The 22427-nt window shown below is 45.9% G+C and overlaps 1 protein-coding gene across 2 annotated transcripts in view; it reads right to left on the bottom strand.

The window, feature by feature from the left end:
* Positions 1-13123: 13123 nt before the first annotated feature.
* The window catches only part of LOC138564796 (zinc finger protein 84-like), a 133830-nt gene continuing 124526 nt past the window's right edge, over positions 13124-22427 (bottom strand). For both annotated transcript variants that reach the window (XM_069642933.1, XM_069642934.1), the window contains one exon: positions 13124-14903. In XM_069642933.1, the coding sequence (XP_069499034.1) occupies positions 13885-14903 (1019 nt within the window). In that variant the 3' untranslated portion in view covers positions 13124-13884. The remainder of the gene's footprint in view (positions 14904-22427) is intronic.

Genomic DNA, 22427 nt, shown 5'->3' with positions numbered 1-22427 from the left:
TCTTCCAACCAGACCAGTCATTGAGTACAAGATCCTTCACTTGCCCTATTGGTGATCCCTAGATTCAGCCTCTATAGTTAAAGATACTCACCAGTAGTTCGTGGTCCGAAGGATTGTGAAGTTCCAATCCCACACAAACATCTTGAAATCTTTTATGGACCAAAGCACAAACACAACCTCTTTCTCTATAACTGAATACATTTTTTTTTTCATTATTTAAAATGTGTTTAGTACTCAAGGTACTTTTACATTAGCTCATTCACAACTTCATATCATCAAAATTCATTTGATACGAAGAAAAACAATTCGAAGCTTTCTTACAGCTTTTACAATCCTGTTTTTTACTTCATCATTCAAACAATGATACTCAAAAATAAGTTATCATGACACACATATAAATCAGCATAAAACAAAGTAAAATGTTGTATTTAAATCCCATTTAAAGCTGTTTGGGCTTGATCCATTACCCCATCAATACTGGCAAAGATTACCATCAGGAATTTCACTAATGCTAGCAAAAGTGATAAGCGTGAGGACGTCATTAGCCTTATACAGAAGTCAGATGATATTATTGCAGACAGGGAAATGTATAAAATGACCAAAGTGTGCAACCCTCTCCTGCATCAACTTGGAACATCGCATTACTAAGTGCATTAGTGAACCAAGCTCTTCACCGCACAGTCTGCAGTTTCGTAGCTCTTCCATGATCCCTGGTATGGGCCCAAATACTTCAAGGGTAGGAAGACAGTTAACTCTACATTTTAAATACAAATCTCTATGTTTGGCTGATGGATTTTTTAAATGTACAATTTAACCTCACGCCCCGGTATATATTCTAGGTCTCTAACTCTATATAGTTTTAGCCTGGGTAAATCTTGCGTGTCAGCAATAATGTCTCATCTTTTTATTTTTACCTTTAGTGATTTCTCTGCAACAATTTCACCGATACTAAGCTGTTCCATAAAGCAGTCGCATTTTTCCTTACATTTACGCAATAAAGGATTCTGCTCATTTTGCATCATTTTATACAGATGAACACTATGTGAGGCGTCATAGTTTCAAGTACAGGGAGAACAGTTGTTTCATCATTTGTGCCCACCATGAAACCAGGCCCAGTTCTAGCCGAATCACACTGACTGAGCGTGGGAGGCCCAGCACACTTTTCAAAATCCTTCCTTCCATTCTATCGAGAAATGTCCTATCCGTAATACCAGCAGAGCAGAAGAAGACTGGAAGCCAAAGCGCTTGTACACACGGTCATCCCACATACAAAGTCAAAACATAACCAAATAGTCAATGGTGACAAAGTTGTGGTGGGTGATTTTATCTGGACGTGGAGCCTCTGCCCAGGTCTCCAACAACTAGAAATAGCGAACAATTGATACAATCACTGTGCGCATGTGCCCCAAAATTCTTTAATGTGAACAAAAGGAGTGAATTTTGAAACAGCCGACACATGTTTTGAGCTCAGCTCTTCTTCTAAGGCTGTTATGTTACCCATGATACATAATACAATATTGGTAATTTATCCGAAACCACAATTAGTGAACATAACCAAAACCGACAATGAAAGAGACCAAACATAAATCAAATATGGCACAGGAGTATCCATCCCCAAGGGTACAATCGTTCAGACCCAAATATAAACCACAACAAAGAATACTATATACACGCAGCCCATGGGTGTAACGCAAAAGGATACATTTCCCCACATCAGGGAGGTACCCCAGAAGGAAACAAAAAGAGAGAAACATGTATGCAATTAAGTAACAATACATTAGTAAATGACATGTTAGATGCAGCGCGTCATATCATAACACTCTCTACTAAAAATAGCCCAAACTAAATTAGAGTACCCCTGCATGTACCTTGTGAACCCTTGTACACTCTTGTTCACCGAGTCAAAACAGATTTCTCCATTAGTATAAGCCCAATAAAATATACACCTATAGAACATCATGCTGGCCAAGCCCAATGAACATCTTAATGCCTTTATCATTTCAAGTCACAGATAACACTTACCTAATTGGATTCAATGTTGTCAATTCACCAATCACATATCTAAAGAAATACGTATTTGAATAAATGATAGCGAACACCTCAATCATTGCCCGCCAGAGCCTTAAGTACTACCCAGTCAATCACTGGTAATGTTAAAATAAACCCTCCTTACCACACAAGTCACCACGTTATATCTCCTCGCTTATTGCGGAAACTACCTCTGCTAGAGATCCAATATGCTCGGGATACCAAAGATGCAGGGCCGTAATGTCACGGTGGTCCAAATAAGTTGTGAAAGAAACAAAAACAAAGAAGAAATGAAGGGGGGAACAAAATGAGTCCCCATCATGTCCACCCCCCTCCTCGTGTCCGTGCTGCCCACATAGTCTATAACTGAAGACACAAAACACAACACGTACCTGGGAATTGCCTTACGGCTTCTAACTAGTAACACGCCAGTGGCACCTTCCGTTTGTGGAACCATTTACACTTTTGCCCACTAGACTGCTATTGCTAAATGCAAACACGCGGCCTAACCCGCCCGCCATCTTGGTAGGGCTAGTTACTGCATCAACCTTATGGCTATGCAACATAAGAACGGGCAAAATAATAAAAAGTAAACCATGCACAGCTTTGAGATTATTAAGTACATTTCACACATCTATCATGTGCAGCAAGACTGCCGCGTGAAAGCAAAATTGTTGCTTTTTTTTGTTAGCTTTTTGCCTTTATTTTCCTTTCCCACATGCCCAATGCTGCTGGTGCATGGATCTCAACCTTCCTGATTGCTATGCATCCTGAAAGTCAAAGTAATGATAAAGCCCCACTTAAATGATCAAATGCTGTTTATGTCCAATGGCCCTTAATAAGTCTTGCTCCATAGAAACTGTCCCTTGTGTACTAACTGCACCCCACTGAGGTGGGCTGTGCATGTGTGACCCCATATATACAACTGCTAAATCTAATTAGTGTGAGGGGAGACACATGTAGAAATGATTTCAATACCTATGTTGTGGCTCAACAAAGTTGAGGGTATGAAGAACCACTGCGTTGTTATTGATGCGACACTGTGCACAGCATGTTTTACATATATATAAGTGCTTACTGGTACTAACATTTCCCCATTTATGCGAGACCCTAAATTGTATTGTATAGCGCAATGAAATCGTATATGAGCAGAAAGACACCTTGTTTTTACAATTGTAACAAACTATTACAGTCGGACACCATTTTTTACATGATGATAACTTTTGAAATGTCAGTTGGAAACCTAAACCCCTTGCCAGATCACATAAATATGGATAATTCATGATCTGTATTGAGGCCACTATGCGCCGTTCTGTACTTACATATTAAGCATGCCTCTAATTGTCGTAGTTTGAGTTGTAAATTCCCCCCTCTCAGTGACAATGTAGCTTTTTCCATGATCCCAAACCGTATATCTCTTCTGTCATCCATTTGATAGAATTGTTGCCAGTGGATGGCCAGTGGGTACTTTGGCATCCTGCCTCGCAATCGTGTAAAGATGCTCTCTAATCCGAATCTTAAGTGACCTGATAGTGCTCCCAATATAATGCACTCACTCCACATACACAGATGGTACAATACACTACATATTTTGAATGCCAGTTGATTAAAAGTATCCACGTAATATGTGCCCATTGTGTCAAAATCCACCCGTTCCGAAGGCATGCGGGCACATGGAGCATCCACCACATTTGTGAAAACCTTCATGTTTCAAGCGATGTAACCAGTTCCCTTTATTGCTTACATTGCTCATGAAAGAAGGACAAAGTATATTTCAGAGTGTGCGTGCTTTGCTGTACGCAATACTTGGTGTTTTATAAATATAATCTAGCAAATCTTTGTCCAATTGCAAATGGTGCCAATGTCTCCTAAGCACTGCGCATTGTATCTAGTAATAAACTTGAGTTTGTTGTGCGGACTTGTCAATTGTCAGACTTTAGGTGTCAACAGGTCAACTCTCTACATTGACTTGTTTCTGTGCCTTGTCTAGTGTCCCTTTGTTGTAGCCTCTCGACAAAATCTTTGCCTAATATGTGCACATTCAGGCAAATAATCATTAGTACAGCTGCAATTTCTTCTCGCTCTTATGTATTCACCTTTGGGTATGTTGGATATGACCGGCTTTTTATGACAACTACTTGCATGTAGTACGGCATTCACTGAGGGGCTCTTCCTGAGTGTGTTTGTCACAGAACCAATTGGTGTCAGTTGGATTTTCAAGACTAAAAAGTCTATACTACTATTGCTCACTGTACGTGTAAACAAAGTGCCCAGTCATATGAATTGAGATATACTACAAAATCCATTAAGAACCTGATTGAGCCAGACCATGACATAATAACATCATCTATGTAGCGTCGCCACAGATGCACATAAGAAGAAAACAGAATTGCGCAGTGTAAATTCCTGCTCGAAGTGATGCATGAAGATATTGGCTAATGCTGGGGCAAAACTTGCTCCCATAGCTATCCCTACTTGCTGCTGATAGTACACCTTATCAAAGAGAAACGCATTGTTCTCTAAAGTGAATAGCAATAGTTCCTTGAGCATCTCAATGTGCACATAGTATGAGTCTGAGTTTGCCCGAAAAAATGTCATTTACACTTTCAATGGCCCGGCATGTTCAATAGAAGTATAAAGTGCTTTCACATCCAGTGTTACTAACAAATGGTGTGGTGCCGATTTATGTTTGGTCTCTTTCAATGTTGGTTTTGGTTATGTTCACTATTTGTGGTTTCGGATAAATTAACAATATTGTATTATGTATCATGGGTAACATAACAGCCTTAGAAGAAGAGCTGAGCTCGAAACATGTGTCGGCTGTTTCAAAATTCACTCCTTTCATTCACATTAAAGAATGTTGGGGCACATGCGCACAGTGATTGTATCAATTGTTCGCTATCCGTAATACTCAACAATTCACAGCCATATAACACTGTAGGCAATTTTTTTGCTCTTTAGAACTCCCTCATCCGCAACAGTGAGAAAGCACAAAACTCACGTTTGACTGCCTTTAACAATGATATACACGCTCCTACCTTCTCTTTGATTTTATTTTCTTGTATTCTTTTCTTTTGCTTGTGGGAGACAAAATAGCCGCGATAACGTATGCCTTCCACCATTGCGATAGGTGCATCCTTTATCTTCCATGTATAGTGTGTTTTTATTTTCATCTTACTGCAGGTTATTATATACGATTTCGCTGGATTTACCGTCAGCTGATTACGCGCTAAGTTACACGCCTGTTAAGCAACGCTGTAGGCCTGCAGGAGTATGATCTATCATGACTAATTCATCGGCATATTCTATGCACCCTATTCTTAAATCTATCCAGCGAAGTGTATACCCTTCACCTTACTTGCCTCTTCCCACAGATCAGATAGGTATAAATTAAACAAAGTGGCTGCAATTACGCAGCCCTGTCGTACCCCTCTTGTTAAGGGAACATTTCTAGATAGCTCTCCGTTGGTACTCAACCTCACTTTCATATTGTTTTCAGAATATAGCATTTGTATCATTCCATGTAAGCCTTTATCGATACCCCAACTCTCTAGTTTTTCCCACAGGCGAGATAAATCAACAGTATTGAATGCTGCAGATAAGTCAATGGCTTCCACGTATGCGTTTTTTGGTTCTCTACCATCAACTTTGGAGAGGCAGGCATGAAGTCTCATACCACTCTGTATGGTTCCAACACCTTTCCTAAACCCAGTTTGTAGGGTGTGCAAGCGGTTTGACCTTTCTGCCCAGTTTTGAAGGTCTAGGAGTATCAAAGAGAGAAACACCTTTTAGGTATTGTCCACTAAAGAGATATGCCGATAGATCCTGGATAGTCATTTGTCACCTGTTTTATATATTGGAATTATGATTGCTGTATGCCATGACTCTGGACAGATACCAGTATTAGCTATATGTGCAAATAGGATACAAAAAATGTCAGCCCATAATTTAGAGTTGTTTTTCATTAACCTATTTGTCACTCCATCTGGTCCACTTACTCGAGAGTTATCGAGCTTCCTGATCACATATTCTATCTCTTTAGTGCCGAAGTGGTGGTGTCATTTTGATTGATTGATTGATTTATAGAGCGCTTTACACCAAGGCGCTGTACAATGGAACAACATAATACAAAATAACAACAAATAACATTGGGAGCAAAAATATACATCTTGAATCATTCAACAAAACAGTGCAAAGAGCAATTAACTGACGGGGGGGGAGGGGAGTGGGAATAGGTGTGGGGGGTGGGAGATGGATTGGACGAGGGAAAATGGAAGGGGGAGAGAGAGAGAGGAGTAGAAGAGGGGAGAGAGGAATCAGATGAAGGGAAGGGGGGGTGGGGAAGTAGAGAGGGCATAGGGGCAGTTTTCAAGGAGGAGAATGGAGGAGGGATTTAAGGGAAGTGCGAAATGAGGTGAAGTTCGTGGAAGAGCGGTTGTGAGAGGGAGCGAGTTCCAGTGCAGAGGTGCAAGGAGTTGGAAGGAGCGGAAACGGGAGGAAGCGCAGGGGGATGGAGGTACAGTGAGAAGGAAATGGTCAGCAGAACGAAGGGAACAGGAGGTGGAGTAGAAGGAGAGAAGGGAGGAGAGATAAGGAGGAGCGAGACCATGGAAATAATTGAAGACAAGGCAGAGAAAGTGAAATTTTAGCTGTAAGTGGAAAGGTAGCCAGCCAAGATGAGAGAGCGAGGAAGAGATGGAGTCACGGGATGTAAGGAGACAAAGGATACGAACAGCAGAGTGGTATATGGATTTAAGAGGGGCAAGCGGAGATGCGGGAAGTCCAAAGATTAGAGAAGAGAAGTAGAAATGGCGGGAAAAGATGAGTGAGGAGATTAGGAGTTTGGTGGTGTGGAATGTGAGGGAAGGACGGATTTTGCGAATATTGTAGAGGTGGTATCGGCAAGTGCGAGAGGTGAGTGAAATGTGTTGCGAGAAGGTGAGAGAGGAGTCGAAAAGAACGCCTAAATTATGAGCTTGGGGGGAGATAGGAGGGAGGAAAGTGAATGAAAGGGGGAGGAGAGGGAGGGAGAAGAGAATTAGAGGGGAAGAATTTTGACGGTGTTCCTACAGGATCACCACTTATCTTTACACTCCCTTCATCTCCACCAAATCTATTCTTCAAGAAGGTAACCCAATCTTGTTCTGACACCCTGATTACTTGAGAAGAAGTCTGTATAGAACGTCTTCTGTTTAAGGTCCACCAAATGGTCTTTTTAATTAAACTGGACATTATATCATGATTCTTTTGTACATATTTTTGTGTTTTACGATGATTCAACCATAATCAATACTTTTGTTTTCATGATTTAATTTCCATCTTCCTAAGCTCTTGACTTTAGTATAATCCTCTTCACTACCCTTATCTCAGTTCTCAACAGACCTCTTCCCTTAACTACTTCCCTATCATAATCGGCAGGCACGTTTGTCATCCATTCAAACCTTTGATCACGGTTGGCAACCCTCCTTACATTTCCCAGCTTTTTGGTAGCAATTGGGAAGATTTCTGGGGTCACATCTCTTCTTTCACCCACTGGTAGACCATACCAACATACTGCCATCCTCAGGTTTAGGATTTCCACATTTCTGCTACGCTGAACCAGTCTCCCTTTGGCTCCTAACACGACCAAATCACTCTGCCCATGGATTCCATTTCTACACATAGCCTTCCTCTGGCAAGGGTGAACAGCAGAATCGAGTGATCGAGTAACTGAATATTTTTCTTCCATGTCCTTCAAACAACTGGAAGCAAGAGCTATGACTTTCTCTGTGCCGTCTTATTTCTGGAGAAGGACAACACCCAGACCAGTATTGCTGAAGTCTGCCCTCCCAAAGGTCTTATAGGCTGTGTCAGAATTGCTCAACAGGAGTTGGCATGTACTCCTTTCAGAATGCGTGTTAGCCTGTGATCTTGACCCTCCTCCGATGTCCCATCACCAAAAAACCCACACCATTTTAACATGACAAAGTCGTTTGTGCATCATGTGTTGAAAAAACGTGGCAGCTTACACCATACCAAAAGACATCTGCTTGAGATTGAGCGTTCCCTCATGTGTGATAAACGTGGTATAGTTCCTGGAGGGGGGGTGTAAGTTAATTTGGTGATAAGGTGAGGCTAGAGCTAAGGTACTGCGAAGGCATCATGAAGTAGACACAAACAACCGGTTTAAGTTTTTTTTCTCAAATGTTTTATTAAAGTAAAATGCATGTGACATATACCTTGCTCTTGACATGTGACGTGCACCTTGCCTGGGGCATGTAACATGTACCTTGCTCTGGGACATGTGATATGTACCTTGTTCTTGACACGTGACATGTACCTTGTTCTTGACATGTGACATGTACCTTGCTCTGGGGCATGTAGCATGTACCTTGTTCTTGACACGTGACGTGTACCTTGCTCTGGGGCATGTAACATGTACCTTGCTCTGGGACATGTGATATGTACCTTGTTATTGACACGTGACATGTACCTTGTTCTTGACACGTGACATGTACCTTGTTCTTGACACGTGACATGTACCTTGTTCTTGACACGTGACGTGTACCTTGCTCTGGGGCATGTGGCATGTACCTTGCTCTGGGGCATGTGGCGTGTACCTTGCTCTGGGGCATGTGGCGTGTACCTTGCTCTGGGGCATGTGGCGTGTACCTTGCTCTGGGGCATGTGGCGTGTACCTTTCTCTGGGGCATGTGGCATGTACCTTGCTCTGGGGCATGTGGCGTGTACCTTGCTCTGGGGCATGTGGCTTGTACCTTGCTCTGGGGCATGTGGCGTGTACCTTGCTCTGGGGCATGTGGCGTGTACCTTGCTCTGGGGCATGTGGCGTGTACCTTGCTCTGGGGCATGTGGCGTGTACCTTGCTCTGGGGCATGTGAAGTGTACCTTGCTCTGGGGCATGTGAAGTGTACCTTGCTCTGGGGCATGTGGCGTGTACCTTGCTCTGGAGCATGTGGCGTGTACCTTGCTCTGGGGCATGTGGCGTGTACCTTGCTCTGGGGCATGTGGCGTGTACCTTGCTCTGGGGCATGTTAGGATCCTGTTCTGAACTACAAGCTGCAACACATGGATCCCCTTCAGCCTGCCTATATCAGTTGCAGATTTCCTCTGGCTGCAGTTCTGGGACATGTCACAGTCTGAAGAAATCCATCAAATCTACAACACCTACAATGACAAATGACAAGGTCAAAAGAACGCTTCCAAGAGCTATGGGAAGGCAATATGTAAGCCAAGAGGGAAAACCAAGTAGAATAGTGTCAGCAACAGGCGGAAAGTTGAACTATTCCAAAAGGACTTTGCAGCCAATGCCCACACCCTATGCTTTTATCAAGCAGTCTGGCATCTGCCAAGACAATGAATAGGGTTGGGTTGGCGGATGGAATATGGGAGGGAAATTCAACTCAAAACAAGAGGAATCCAAGTAAAACAGTGGAGGAAGAAGAATTAACAAAACCTATGTGACGAGACTGGTCTAAAAATGGCAGAAGTAAAGGACTCTCAGGGCTGTGTGTTTTTGGAGCAATCAGGCACACTTCCTTCATGATGATGCTATGTCCTGGTGGTTGTCTTTGTCTTGGTCCTGGTGCTTAGCCTGATCTATGTTAGTGCCTTGGTCCTGGTGCTTAGCCTGATCTATGTTTTTATCTTGTCCTGGTGCTTAGACTGATCTATGTTAGTGCCTTGGTCCTGGTGCTTAGCCTGATCTATGTTAGTGCCTTGGTCCTGAATGCTTAGCCTGATCTATGTTAGTGTCTTGGTCCTGGTGCTTAGCCTGATCTAGGTTAGTGTCTTGGTCCTGGTGCTTAGCCTAATCTAAGTTAGTGCCTTGGTCCTGGTGCTTAGCCTGATCTAGGTTAGTGTCCTGGTGCTTAGCCTGATCTATGTTAGTGTCTTGGTCCTGGTGCTTAGCCTGATCTATGTTAGTGCCTTGGTCCTGGTGCTTAGCCTGATCTATGTTAGTGCCTTGGTCCTGGTGCTTAGCCTGATCTATGTTAGTGCCTTGGTCCTGGTGCTTAGCCCGATCTAGGTTAGTGTCTTGGTCCTGGTGCTTAGCCCGATCTAGGTTAGTGTCTTGGTCCTGGTGCTTAGCCCGATCTAGGTTAGTGTCTTGGTCCTGCTGCTTAGGCTGATCTAGGTTAGTGTCTTGGTCCTGGTGCTTAGCCCGATCTATGTTAGTGTCTTGGTCCTGGTGCTTAGCCTGATCTAGGTTAGTGCCTTGGTCCTGAATGGAAGGAAACAGCGGTAATCTCAACATCCACCATAGCAAGCCCTATAATGGGACTCCTCTTTCTCAGACAAGGCTGGTAGCTATTCACCACTCTATTGGGCAATTACGGCTAGAATTCACTCCCCCCCTACCTGTATGATTAAACAATCGAAGACTTTCACATTTTTGCTGTTCTGACCAGGGTCTGGACTACAGTTCCCAGCTAGCTTTAATCTCAGTGCTTCAGGGATTGTGGTGGGGTTGCCTGCAACAGTCTCTAGGCACAATTCAGCAAGCCTCTCCACTGAGCCTGTACTCTCAACCTGGTTTCTTCCAAGCATTGGTTCGACTGGCTTAGCCAACTCACCTTCTCCCTCCCTATCTTAAGTTCACCCCTAGGCTTGATCAGCAAAGGTGCAGCTTTCCTAGCTCTCAACCTCTTTCCTCAATCTTAAAACGGGGCTTTCTTGATTTGGTCAACATGCTGTGTTCTTTCCTGATTTTCCTTGTCTTCATTTCCTCGCTATAACCCTACTCTCCCAGCAACGCTGTCCTAGCACCTCACAAGCAGGAGGCCTCTGCCTCTTTATACAAAAGTGATTGACAAATAAGTGCTCGAGTCGCAGGTTTGTGTCACTATTAGCTTTATTGATTGTGTTTTATGGTTCCACCTCCCCATGCGCTTCACCTTTCCAAATATTCAGGTCCTGGTGTTGTGGCTCTTCTCTATTTCAGTGGCTGTTGGGCTCTCCCTTGGGGACGGAATACCACGGATAATGATTTCATGGGTGCAGATGGGCGCCATTTTACTGTCAGGTGCCAGCTGAAACCCCTTTCATGGCCACCATGGGCTTCTCATCGGGGCCCCCCAGCATATTCCCTTGGATCCCTTTACCTCCTAGTGTTGGGAACCTCGCGGCTCGGCTGCGTCAGCACTGTGCAGCCATGTGGTGAGTGGTGAGTGGTATGGGTGTGTGATATTGTACTGATTCCGTCCCACTACTCTCACCAAGACCTATGGTCTGAATTGCTAGCCGCCTTGTTTAGGATCCTGACGATTGATGCGCCTGTAACTCTTTTCCCCCCAAATCTCTTCCATCACTCATTTATTTGGTTATTTCGATTTCTGACCTCTTCCGAGAATATTCAATTTCTTGCCTTTCTCAGCAAAAATTCTAAACATCAACATTTCCATAATTATCAGACTTTACTCCTACAATGACCTCCTCATGAGCCTTTCTTCATCAAGTGGTTAAAAAACACTCCAAATGCTTTGGCAAGGCTTCTCCTAAGCCTTAGGTTATGTCCATCTGTGCTCTACCTTGGCTTCTGGTGGCCAAACGTCTGAAGTTCTAGACTTTACGGTAGACCTTAAAGACTCTTCATACAAACCTTCTAAAGTTTATGAAATCACAAATGTGTTGCTACCGCCCTCGTCATCCTCACTCATCCTCTGTAAACGTGCTCATCATTCTTAAATTCAAAAGTAGTTGGTTGGTCTTTCTCATTCCAATCCACTTGCCTCTGGAATTATTTTCCTGGCTTCTTCCGTTGGATCTCAGTTCTTTTTCGTTTCTTTCCCCAAATGGTACACACTGAATTTGGTCTACCAGACTTCCCTGGTCCAATTTCTCACAGCCCCCAGTGACCAGATGAAGTGCACGATCCACTTTTTAAAGAAACAAAACAAAATAAATTCTGGATGGTTCAGCACCACATGAGTTTTGATGAGGGGGTGTTGTCCCCTTTTCACCCCAACGCTTCCTGAGGGGAGGGGCTGAATATCCCCAGTTCTTTATCTCATCTCTTGTTAAGGAATGTCCCTGGATGCCAAGAGCAGGGGGGGGGGCCTGCATATTATCTAGGGGTCTCTCACCCTCCTAAGGTTGGGGCGGGAATGTTGGACCCAAGGAGTCCCTCTCTCTTCGGTTGCCATTATCAATTTACAGCAACTAACATAGGCCCTTCATCTAACTTCTCGTACAGGTCAGCGGGGCTTGTCTGGCAAACATACTCCGCTGGGGGTGCTTGATGTCCTGAGGAGCCCTTCCTGTAGCTTGTCACAACATAAACAGCTCTGGAGGTATCCATATTCCTGGATGGATCTCCATCCATTTCAATGTTGCTGTCCCCTGCCTGGGGCTCCCTAGTTTGGTATAATGCAGGGCTCAAAATTAAGTTTGGATTAACAGGAACTACAAGCAGCTTCTGGTGAGCCGCTAGTAACCAGTCACCAGGCGCTACCACTGACGAGGAGCTAGTACACAGCGTTACACAAATCTAACTTACACATAAAATGCAAACCTATAACTGTAGCCATTATTTATGACTCTTATGCTTTAAATGTCATATAGATGTGTCCTAAAGTTTATTTGTAGAGTGTCCCAACTGCATAGATTTAAATTCAAATAGTTACGTTTGTTCTGCATCAGTTGGCCTGGGGAGCCAAAAAGAAGCCCCAGGCAACTGTTGGTTTTAAGCTAACCAGGCACTTCTAGGCTAAATGCAGGATCTAACTAGCTCCCAGCTTCCTTCAATTTCGAACCCTGTAATGGCCATCTAGTCTGACCTCTCCAAGTGGGTCAACATACATAAAGTTTGGAAAAGGGAAGATACTCTGAGAGATCTCCAAATACTACCATCCAGGGGTGGTTGTACACAGCTGATGGCTTTTCTTGTCTGCCAGAGTCTCCTTGCCCAATCCCACTGCTATTGATCACAGGCTTCACAGATGATGTGGGCTTTTCACAATGCGTGCACACTACTGGTCATCACCGATTGCTCACCTGGCGTATTCGCACGTCCCCAACCACTCAGTCAGTTGACGGTACGCTGTCAGCCAAACCAATGCACATTACTAAAGCAGCAGCGGAATAAAGATTCATTCAGTTTAAAAATGATGTCTTGATTTTATTGAATGGCACCATACCGTGACCCTCCCTTTTCCACATCCCCGACACTCTGCCCCTCACGAGTCCTCCCTCTCCTTTGTTTTCACCCTTCACAGCACCCATCTGGCAGTCAAAGTAATTCGTAAGGCTTTCCATCGGACTACAACCAAAGCCAAAAATAATTCTGATTTATAATCATAGCCGCCGTATGTCAGCGCCCGCCATTCCCTCCACCAATATACCCCCCATCCCGCTTCCCACCCACTTCCTGGTGCAGCCTGCTACATGTGCGATGGCATGCATTTCCACCGACGGCAGCACACTCCATTTGCATTCTGTTCAGCCACCAAAGACACACACCAGTGCTGTTGGCACTCGTCCGGTAAGCAGAGGAACTTCCAAGTATAATTAGTGCCAGGCACAGTAACGGGCCTATTATAACACAGATGAGGAAGGGTCTCCATTCCCTTCTGCACAGTTTGGATCCCATGTTTGGACCAGTGGAGGGTTGGGGGGAGGGGTCAGAAATGTTCTTGCACACCACAGAATAGATCCTCCGATGTTTGCCTGCACCTGACCTTTAGGTTCTGTTACACTTCTTACAAGGTAACAAACTCAGATTGATTGAGATGTCTGGTGGCTCTCAGTTGCGACGCTTGTGAAAGTACTTACCACATTCTATGCACCTGTAAAGCTTTCTCTGGGTTTTCATCTTGATGAATGTGCAGGAGAAAGACTTGCTCACACATGGTCCACATCTCAAGACTTCTCCCCTCTGTGACACCTCTGGTGATGCTTCAGAGAGGATAAATGACTAAATTGCTTATCACACAACATGCAGCCATGGGGCTTTTCCCCCGTATGGGTCCTTTTGTGGTGAGCCAAATTGGAGTGCTGAGCAAAGCTTTTCTCACACTCTGTACACTGGTACGGCCTCTCCCCTGTGTGTGTTCGCTGATGTGTCTTCAAGTGTGATTTCAGCCTGAAGTTCTTACCACATTCCGTGCACCCGAAGTCCCGTTTTTCAGAATGGATCATTAGATGTTGACCCAGAATTGAACTCTGAGTGAAGCTTTTTTTGCACACTGTGCACTTGTACGGTCTCTCCCCCGTGTGGCATCGCTGATGTATAATCAGGTGTGCATTCGACTTGAAGTCCTTGAAACACTCTGAACACTGGTATAGCCGGTCTCTTGTGAGGGACCGCCGATGAATCCTCAGTCCGGATGCAGAAGTGTAGTGTTTCCCACATTCTGCACACTGGTATGTTTTCTGGATTCTCGGGTGCTGGGACAGATCGGCCTCCTGAGTGAAGGTTTTCTCCCCAGTATGTACCCTCTGATGCTTGAATAGCTGGAAGCGTTCAGTGAAGCTACTCTCACACTCTGTGCACTTGTAGAGTTGCTCGTGCACGTGGGATCTTTCGTGCATCATTAGATTGGGGCTGCTGGTGAAGGACTCCCCACAAATGCTGCAGGCAAATGTTTCCTGCGGCTCATGAATCATCATATGCGCAGTGAGCTTGGCGCGCTGGATGAAGGTCTCTTTGCATTGTGTGCATCTATGTGGTCTTTTTTTACACCACTGGTGCCCCACAGATCCCGATGGGTCTCTGAGGCTTTCCCCACACTCTGGACATGCACTGGGCACCTGGGCCTCATCCCAGTGCGCAGCAGACGGGCCGTCTCCATCTTCTGAAGGACTGCACTTCATCCTCTGGATAGTCCATCTTCCAGAATTTATTTGAAGGATCTCCATTTTATTGATGGTTCCATTTTCTGTTGAAAGAAGCAGAGGTTGGAGTCATTATTAGCTTTTCCCAATCATACAGCCTTAAGATAAATGGGTACGTTGAAGAGCTGCCAACGCCCCTGTTCCCAATTAAGCCACTAGGGGTTCATCAGGGTATAATCTAGGTTACGGTTATAGCATTGTCTACTCATTACGTTTCAAAGTTTCACTATTAAGTGGAAACTTTGATGCTTAAACAATAAACTAAGAGTGGTGGAATGGCCAGCCGAGCTTGGTGACAAGGGCACTTCTCAGGAGCTCTGGCGCGGGCCCCGCTCTCTGAGCCACTTCAGTGCTGAATTGGAGAGTGTGGGTGGGGAGGGGGTGCATTGACAGCCGCAAGCCCTTCATCTTTGAGTGGGCTCCTTCTCCTGGAACAAGGTGGGATTCAAACATGGAGCCAGCATTGAGGCAGAATTATGGTAAAATAAAAGTTGCAGCGGCATAGACAGGCAGTGTTAGAAAGTTCCAGGAGCTGGGAGAGATTCCCCTCCTGCCTCTAGTCTAGAGGTCTGCTTAACAGGGGCTACCTTCTATTCCTCGGGCCATCTGGTGCCATTCACACAAATCTATCAGACACTAACTGTGCATTTGGGAATGTTAATGAATGGTTAATTAGGACAGGTGTGGAAGTCAGATGTGCAACTCTTTAGGTGCTAGTCTTTAGTTCCCCAAAGGTAACTCCAGTTTATAGGGTGAGGCGAGACTTGCAGGCACTGCTTTGAGCTCCTACTAAAAAACATTTTTTATTTATATCCCTGAAAGGTGCAGAAGTGCAGGCAACTGACCTAAAGCAAGGTGGGGTGACAGCAAGTGGTGGTGGGGGCCTGGTGGGAGGTCAAAGATACGGCTGCTGTAAATTGGTTCATTAAAGGGGAGATGAGATTGTTAAGAGTAGCTGACCACACCTGAAAGGTCTGCACAAAACAGTAATGGAAGTTTGTATCGTATTTGGAAACTTGATTTGCGGAACACTTTGTAATAGCTCCTCGTTCCCCAGTGGAAACGGTTCTATGTGATATTACTGCATATTGAAGACTGAACACCAAAAAGACTGTTGTTTTTTCGGTTGATTTTTTGCAGTCCTCAATATGCTGTAATATAAAATTATATCATACCAAACCCACCACCCCTTCCTTCCCCCCACCCCTCCCACACTGGCATGTTTTTCGTTAATAGCAGGGGTTCACCCCCCAATCCCCTCTAACCTCCCTCGCCCACCAAAAGCCTTTCTAATCACAGACTCGCGGATATTCAAACACGCACAGACTCACAGGTACCCGCTTCCTGCCCCCAGCCCAAACATTACTCACATCCCCACCCAAACACAAAAACAAAACACTTAACTGGTGTAAGAAAGGCATGGTATCAAACAGTAAGACAGACACAAGTGATCGCAGTTCAGGGGTGTGTAAAGAAGGCATGGGGCCTCATTACACGGATGGCGGTAAGGATTTACCGGTACCGGTAAAATACCGGCACCGGTAAATCCTTACCGCCTTACTACGAGGTCCCTTTGCGGGTTGGGGTATTTAACGCCTGCTTTTTGCAGGCGTTAAAAACCAACCCGCAAAGGGACCCAGGGAGTTAATTACGGTACCGCAATTTGCGGTACCGTAATTAGCGCCTTCCCCATTCCCATTATGCCCTATGGGGCAAAAATGGGAATGGGGAAGGGCAATGGTGGAAGGGGGAATTACCGCCCCGCCAACCTTGGAATGGGGCCGTAATTCCCCTTTCCGCCAAGGCGGTGCCGGGAAGCATTAAAGGGATGGTCTAGTAAAAAATTCTTGATTTTTTTCCCCCTACTGTCGTGCTGATACTTACATCAGTGCTTCCTCCAGAAAGACTCACCAACATCCTCTTTGTTACTCCCTCTCCTATGGACCCCTCATATGGTCTCTGTTCTCTCACCCATCTCATCATCTCAGTGGGTCCTCCTCCTCCTCATCTGCCACCTCCTCCTCCTCATCATCTGCCACCTCCTTGAAGACCTTGACCTGGATGTCCTCGCTCTCACTGAGACAGGGTTCATGGCCAGCTCTGTCACGGGTTTTGACGCTCTCAAGATCCTCTCTGAGCCCAGAACCCAGCGGCCTGGAGGTGTAGTGGTCCCAATCTTTTCGGAGTGGGTCTCTGCTTCTGTTATTCCTACGCAAGCCTACTCCTCTTTTGAATACCCGGACTGCAGTTTCTCTTTCTCCCCTGGCCCCTCTCTGACAGTGGCCACCATCTACTGGCCACCTGGCTATGACGCCATCTTCCTCTCTGAATGGGCTGACCTCTCCTCTTCTTGCCTTTACCTCTCAGTTGCTCCTCCTCAGAGACTTCAACATCCACCTGGATGCTTCTAATCCCTCTCTCTTTTTCTATTATTATTATTATTATTATTATTATCCCTTTGGTCTGACACACTGCCGACCACACCTTGGTTGCTCTCATCTTCTCAGACATCCCCCCTCTCCAACCCTCTCACCACTCCTCTCTCGTGAACTGACCACTTTCTGCTATCCCCTCACCTTATGTGTCCCACATGCAAAGCCTTCCCCAGCACGGCCACCCGAATTCTCTGTCATTCGGCTATGAAGCGTGTGTCAGTGGATGCCTTTGCCTCTACATTCTCTTGCACTTACCCAGATCTGCGCTGTCCTGGTCGCACTTACCCAGAGGCTTAATGGTCCTGACCACACTTCCCCCACCCCCCCTCCTGCACCTCTCGGTGTCGCACTTGCACGGTCTGAAGGTCACAAGGCCTAGTAGGATCGTTTGTCTTGTCTGCCCTCTGTTTTCCCTCCCTTGACTTGTAGCACCTAGAAACACTTATGATCTTGCATTTAGAATGCGCCTGTACACATCTCCCATTTTGCCATGTATGCGTAAACTATGGAGATGTCATCCAGGTCTAAAAGTTCATTGCATTGGGAAATTCTTTGAGCGTTTGTTTCCTCTGCTTTCGGTAATTCAAGCCCTTTGGGCTTCCTAGACGCTGCGTTCCCACCAGCCCATTCGATATCCAAGTTCCTTGGCCCAGGTGTATTTAAATATGACCCCTTGCATGTGTGTCACCACTTTGGCTTTTATCAGTATCACTAGTGCCTGGAACACATACAGATGCTCGGGACCAACGCCATTTTTACTGCCGCTGTTCTCCCTGGCCATGATGTCTCCTGGAGGTTCCATGTCACCAATAATCCCAGAGCTTTAGCCCACAATCATGGAATACTTTCTTGGTACAGCGCACCATATATACCAGCAATCCGAACCCCCAGATAGTCAACTGATGACTCTGCCCAGTTAAATGGGCATGAGTTGCATCTCATGGTAATTCGCTCCTGCAGTTACGAGATATTTAATGCCCTGGCGGCTTTAGCCATATTAATTTAGAAACCTGAAAGTTCCTCAGAACATGTCAGCGTCACGATCAGGGCCGGAATTGAACTCTCTAGACCATCACATCATCAGCCTATATCAGTTTGTGACCTTTATCTCGGATAGTAACCCCTTTCATCTCGCCGTCATGGCAGATGACCTGAGCCAAAGGCTCCATAGCTAAAGCGAAGATCAACAGGTGACAGTGGGCATCCCTGGCGAGTGCCCGAGTATAGCGGAACTGGTTCAGATCGTACGACTGGTAAGACATCAGTCTGGTATTCAGGATCTGAAATTTCGCCATCCCCATCTTCAAAAAATTAGGGCCCAATCCAAAGGATTCCAGAGTGCGCCCCAAGTATACCAGTTTCCGTTGTCAAACGCCTTATGCGCGTGCAAAGCTAAAACTGTGAATCCACATCCAATTCGAGATCACATTCACCACCCTTGTAATGTTATCGTGAGTGCACCGGCCCGCGATAAACCCTGCTTGATCCATATTAATTAGCTCTGGTAACACTGACATCCAGTCCATCTTAATTGATTGCAGAAACCCTTGCAAGACAAACAGACAATAAAAATGGCCCTCGCTACCAGAGATTGGTAAAACCGTCCCATGATGGATAGCTTAGCCTCATCTGCCAGTATTCTTTCGACCTTGTGTATTTTTCAGGCATGCAATAGGAGTGCTTTTAGAGATGCTCCTACAGTTCGCGGCAAGGATCTTGTTTGCCGTATTTCCTTTGGAGTAATAGAACTGTTTCGTATGAAGTAGTGCAGTGGCTGCTCGGTCCATCAGGTGCGCCTCTAGCTCAGACCTGGCTAACTTAAGGGCTTGAATACTCTTCGGGGATTGGCCCATGCTTGTGTTCGGTGTCCCTTAATGGCCCTTCTGCCGGCGATGTTATTCTTTACACTTCCTAGACTCTCATGAACGGTGTTTACCCCTAATAACGGCTTTCACTGCATCGCCTCATTTACTTCTTATTATCATTCTCTTCAAATAAACTCTCCACGGTTTCTTTAATAAGGAGTGTGGATTGCCGTGTCTCGCAAGATCAGGTTAAGCTTCCAGGGCTGGCTCCCTGGGGGCAGGCGTGACGTGAGGTCCGTATCTAGGACCACAGGGGCATGGCCGGACACTATTTGCTGCTCAATTTCTATCAAATCGTCCTAGAAATCAATGTGGAGGAGATTAACATACCTATTCTGGCAAAGCCCCAGTGCACCGTTGAACAACGAGTAAAATCCCTCTCCCCTGATGGAAGAACCTCCAAGCTTCAATTAAGGACAAATCTCAGAGCTTCTTGACTATTACTAGAAAGTTAAGTTTTTGTTTATTATTTTATTAATTTATCGGGTATTTATAATGGGCCCCTACAGCAAAAGTTGTTTCAAGGCGCAACAAGACAAAAAGGGGGGGAGAGGGGCCGAACAGGGATGAAGAAAAACACAAAATAAAAATAAAAAGGTCGCTTCTAGGCCTTGTGTCATTCAGACCGTGCAAGTACAGTAGCAAGAAGTCCGAGGAAGCAGCGTTTGGGGGGGGGGGGGTATTAGGTTGTGCCGATCAAGAGGGAAGAGCCCAAGCCTATGCAAGTGCCAGGTGGACAAGTGCCAGGGAAATGCAGAGAGTGCAGCAGAGAGAAGGTCGACGTGCCAAGTGCGAGGGACGGGCTGGAAGGGCTGAATGGAGTGCAGGCCCAGCCAGGTTAGTGCAGGACGAGGGAGCCTGGAAGAGCAAGTGCAGGTAAGAGGGAGGGGGAGACCAAGTGCAGAGGTAAACTGGCCGGGGAGGGCCTGGTGCTGAATGAACCAGGCAGCCATTGAGAAGTTTTCAGGAACTTAAGGAGATCCGGCTCAAGCCGGAGAGGGGCAGGGAGACAATTCCAGAGGGAGGCGCCTGAGGAGGAGAGATCGCTCTACCCCCCACTCTCTGCTTGGGGGAAAGCGTCTGATCTGCAGAGAGTTCGAGCTAGCAGACTGAAGGGCTCTAGCAGGGAGGTATTTAGGGAGAGAGAGTTGGATGTAGTTGGGTCCCAGGCCCCAGAAGGCCTTGTGGATGATGCAGAGGGTCTTGAACTGGATCCTTGCAGCAACCGGGAGCCAGTGGAGAGATTCTAGGGCTGGAGAGATACGGTCCCTGGCTTGAGGCTAAGGATAAATCTTGCAGTCATATTCTGGATTAGTTGAAGGGGGGTGTGAAAAACCTGAGGGTACTCTCCCCAACAAACCTCAAGAATCCCTTATTCAGATGGCCAAGAAAGGGCTGACCCTCTCTTATCCCATCCCTGAAGGCAGACGAGCAGGGAAAGATCACCTGGGTAAGGGTGCCGGGGGTTGTGCTCAGGAGAAAGCCCAAAGGGAGACGCAGACGAGGAGGGAGAGATCCCAGAGACCTTTGTGGCCTGTGCCACATCTGCCCCTCTTCATCCCATTGATTCTCTCTTATTCAAATTCACAATCAGACCCCTAGGATCTCAAACCCCGTCACATTTAGAAGCCCTCTCTCCAATAACCCTGTGTTCCCTTTTCTTACCAGCATACAACCGGTCATTCTTTTCCATACCCCTCTAGTCACTATTCCCTGCACTGCCAGTCTGCATAAACAAAACACTACCAATCCCACAATTCCCCCCTTTCACTTCATACTAATAATTCCGGTCACTCCCGTTTGCCTCACAAACCCTTCAACTCATTTCAAAACCCACCTTCTGAGATTACTAAAAAACCCTCTAATATGAGGGTTGTAATCCCATATAGCACTGTTTCCCCATCCTATTCGGTAGCACAATCTGACAATCTTCTTCCCCTCTTTTCCAACTAACAGGAACACTTTCACGCATTATGAAAGACAACGGACTAACCCCAAAGCCATTTACATGACATGCCCCAATACAAGTGTTAAGCAAAGTCAGGCAATTGATCAGACACACACACCGATGGCCCTTTCGTTTCCCCAAAAAGGATAAAAGGTGGAGCAAGGTAGACAGCAAGGCAGACAGCACGATGAGACAGCTATCCAGGTCCGGCAGTCCAGAAAGGCGGCGAATATCGTAAGGCTGACAGGAGAGACACGACCTTGCCCTTTCCGACGCAGACCCGCGAAACCGTTGCAGAAGAAATCTTAAGACCGAGGACAATAGGCCAAGTGTGCTGCAACAGATATCAAAGGAACACAGAGCATGTCGATGCTGATAAGTGGGAGCGAGGGAAACTCCTGCAACCGTGGTACTGACCCTGACTACAGTTACGAGGAAAGCCAAGCAGTTATTCACAGCCGGGGAGTCGAGGGGAGGGCCGATAAGATCCGGGTTGTGGTGAATGAAAGACGCAAAGTGGCAAATTGAACTGTTCAAAGAACTGTAAAAGTGTTAAAGGGAGACCAGCTGCAGAGGGAACCGGTACCACGTGGGTGCTAACTCGAGAGACTCTGGTCGATCCCCGTTTGAAACTACAGGTACCAGAAGGCCGCAGGAAAGACGCCATGTTAGGAAAGTGGTCACACAGGAGCTCAAGCAAAATCCCTGTACAGTTGAAAGCCTTTGACCCAAGAACTGTGAGTAAACAAGGGAAGTGAATCCCGCAAACAATTGAAAAAGACATTGACATTTAAGAAGGGTCTGAGCCCGAACGAGGGAGATCCAGTGGTGAAGCCATGACCAGAGAAAAGCCAGGGTGAACCCGGTGGAGGTAGGCTGAAAGCAAATAGGGGCCTGCGCCCAGAAGAGGGGGACCGTGGGGTCAATCCATCACCCGAGAAATACGTAGAAGCGGACTTTGTGTTTGTTTGTTGTTTTGGTTATTTGAAAATCTATATCAGGCCTTCGGAACCAGGAGACACAACCATGAGGCCCTGATATCAATGGGAACAGGGGTCAACGCCCGGAAGAGGGGGACCCAAGGGTGAAGAATCCTCACCCTAAGTGAAAGTAGGAAACAAACCTTCATCTGTTGAAGAAACGTTTGTTTTTGTTGTTTGAATACATCAGGCCCTCGAAGACAAGAGACTTGCGTGAGAAACGAGACTTGGCCATCGAGGTTCCTGAGAAGCTGGAACAAAGCTGTCGACTCGTGCTGGGAGAGTTCGAGTGTGTTCTGTGCTCCAAGATCCCACCTTACCACATGCTCAAAACATGGGG

Source organism: Ambystoma mexicanum, chromosome 1p (genome assembly GCF_040938575.1).
Source record: "Ambystoma mexicanum isolate Mex_15411 chromosome 1p, UKY_AmexF1_1, whole genome shotgun sequence".
NCBI lineage: Eukaryota > Metazoa > Chordata > Amphibia > Caudata > Ambystomatidae > Ambystoma > Ambystoma mexicanum.
This window is presented reverse-complemented; position numbering and strand designations above follow the sequence as displayed.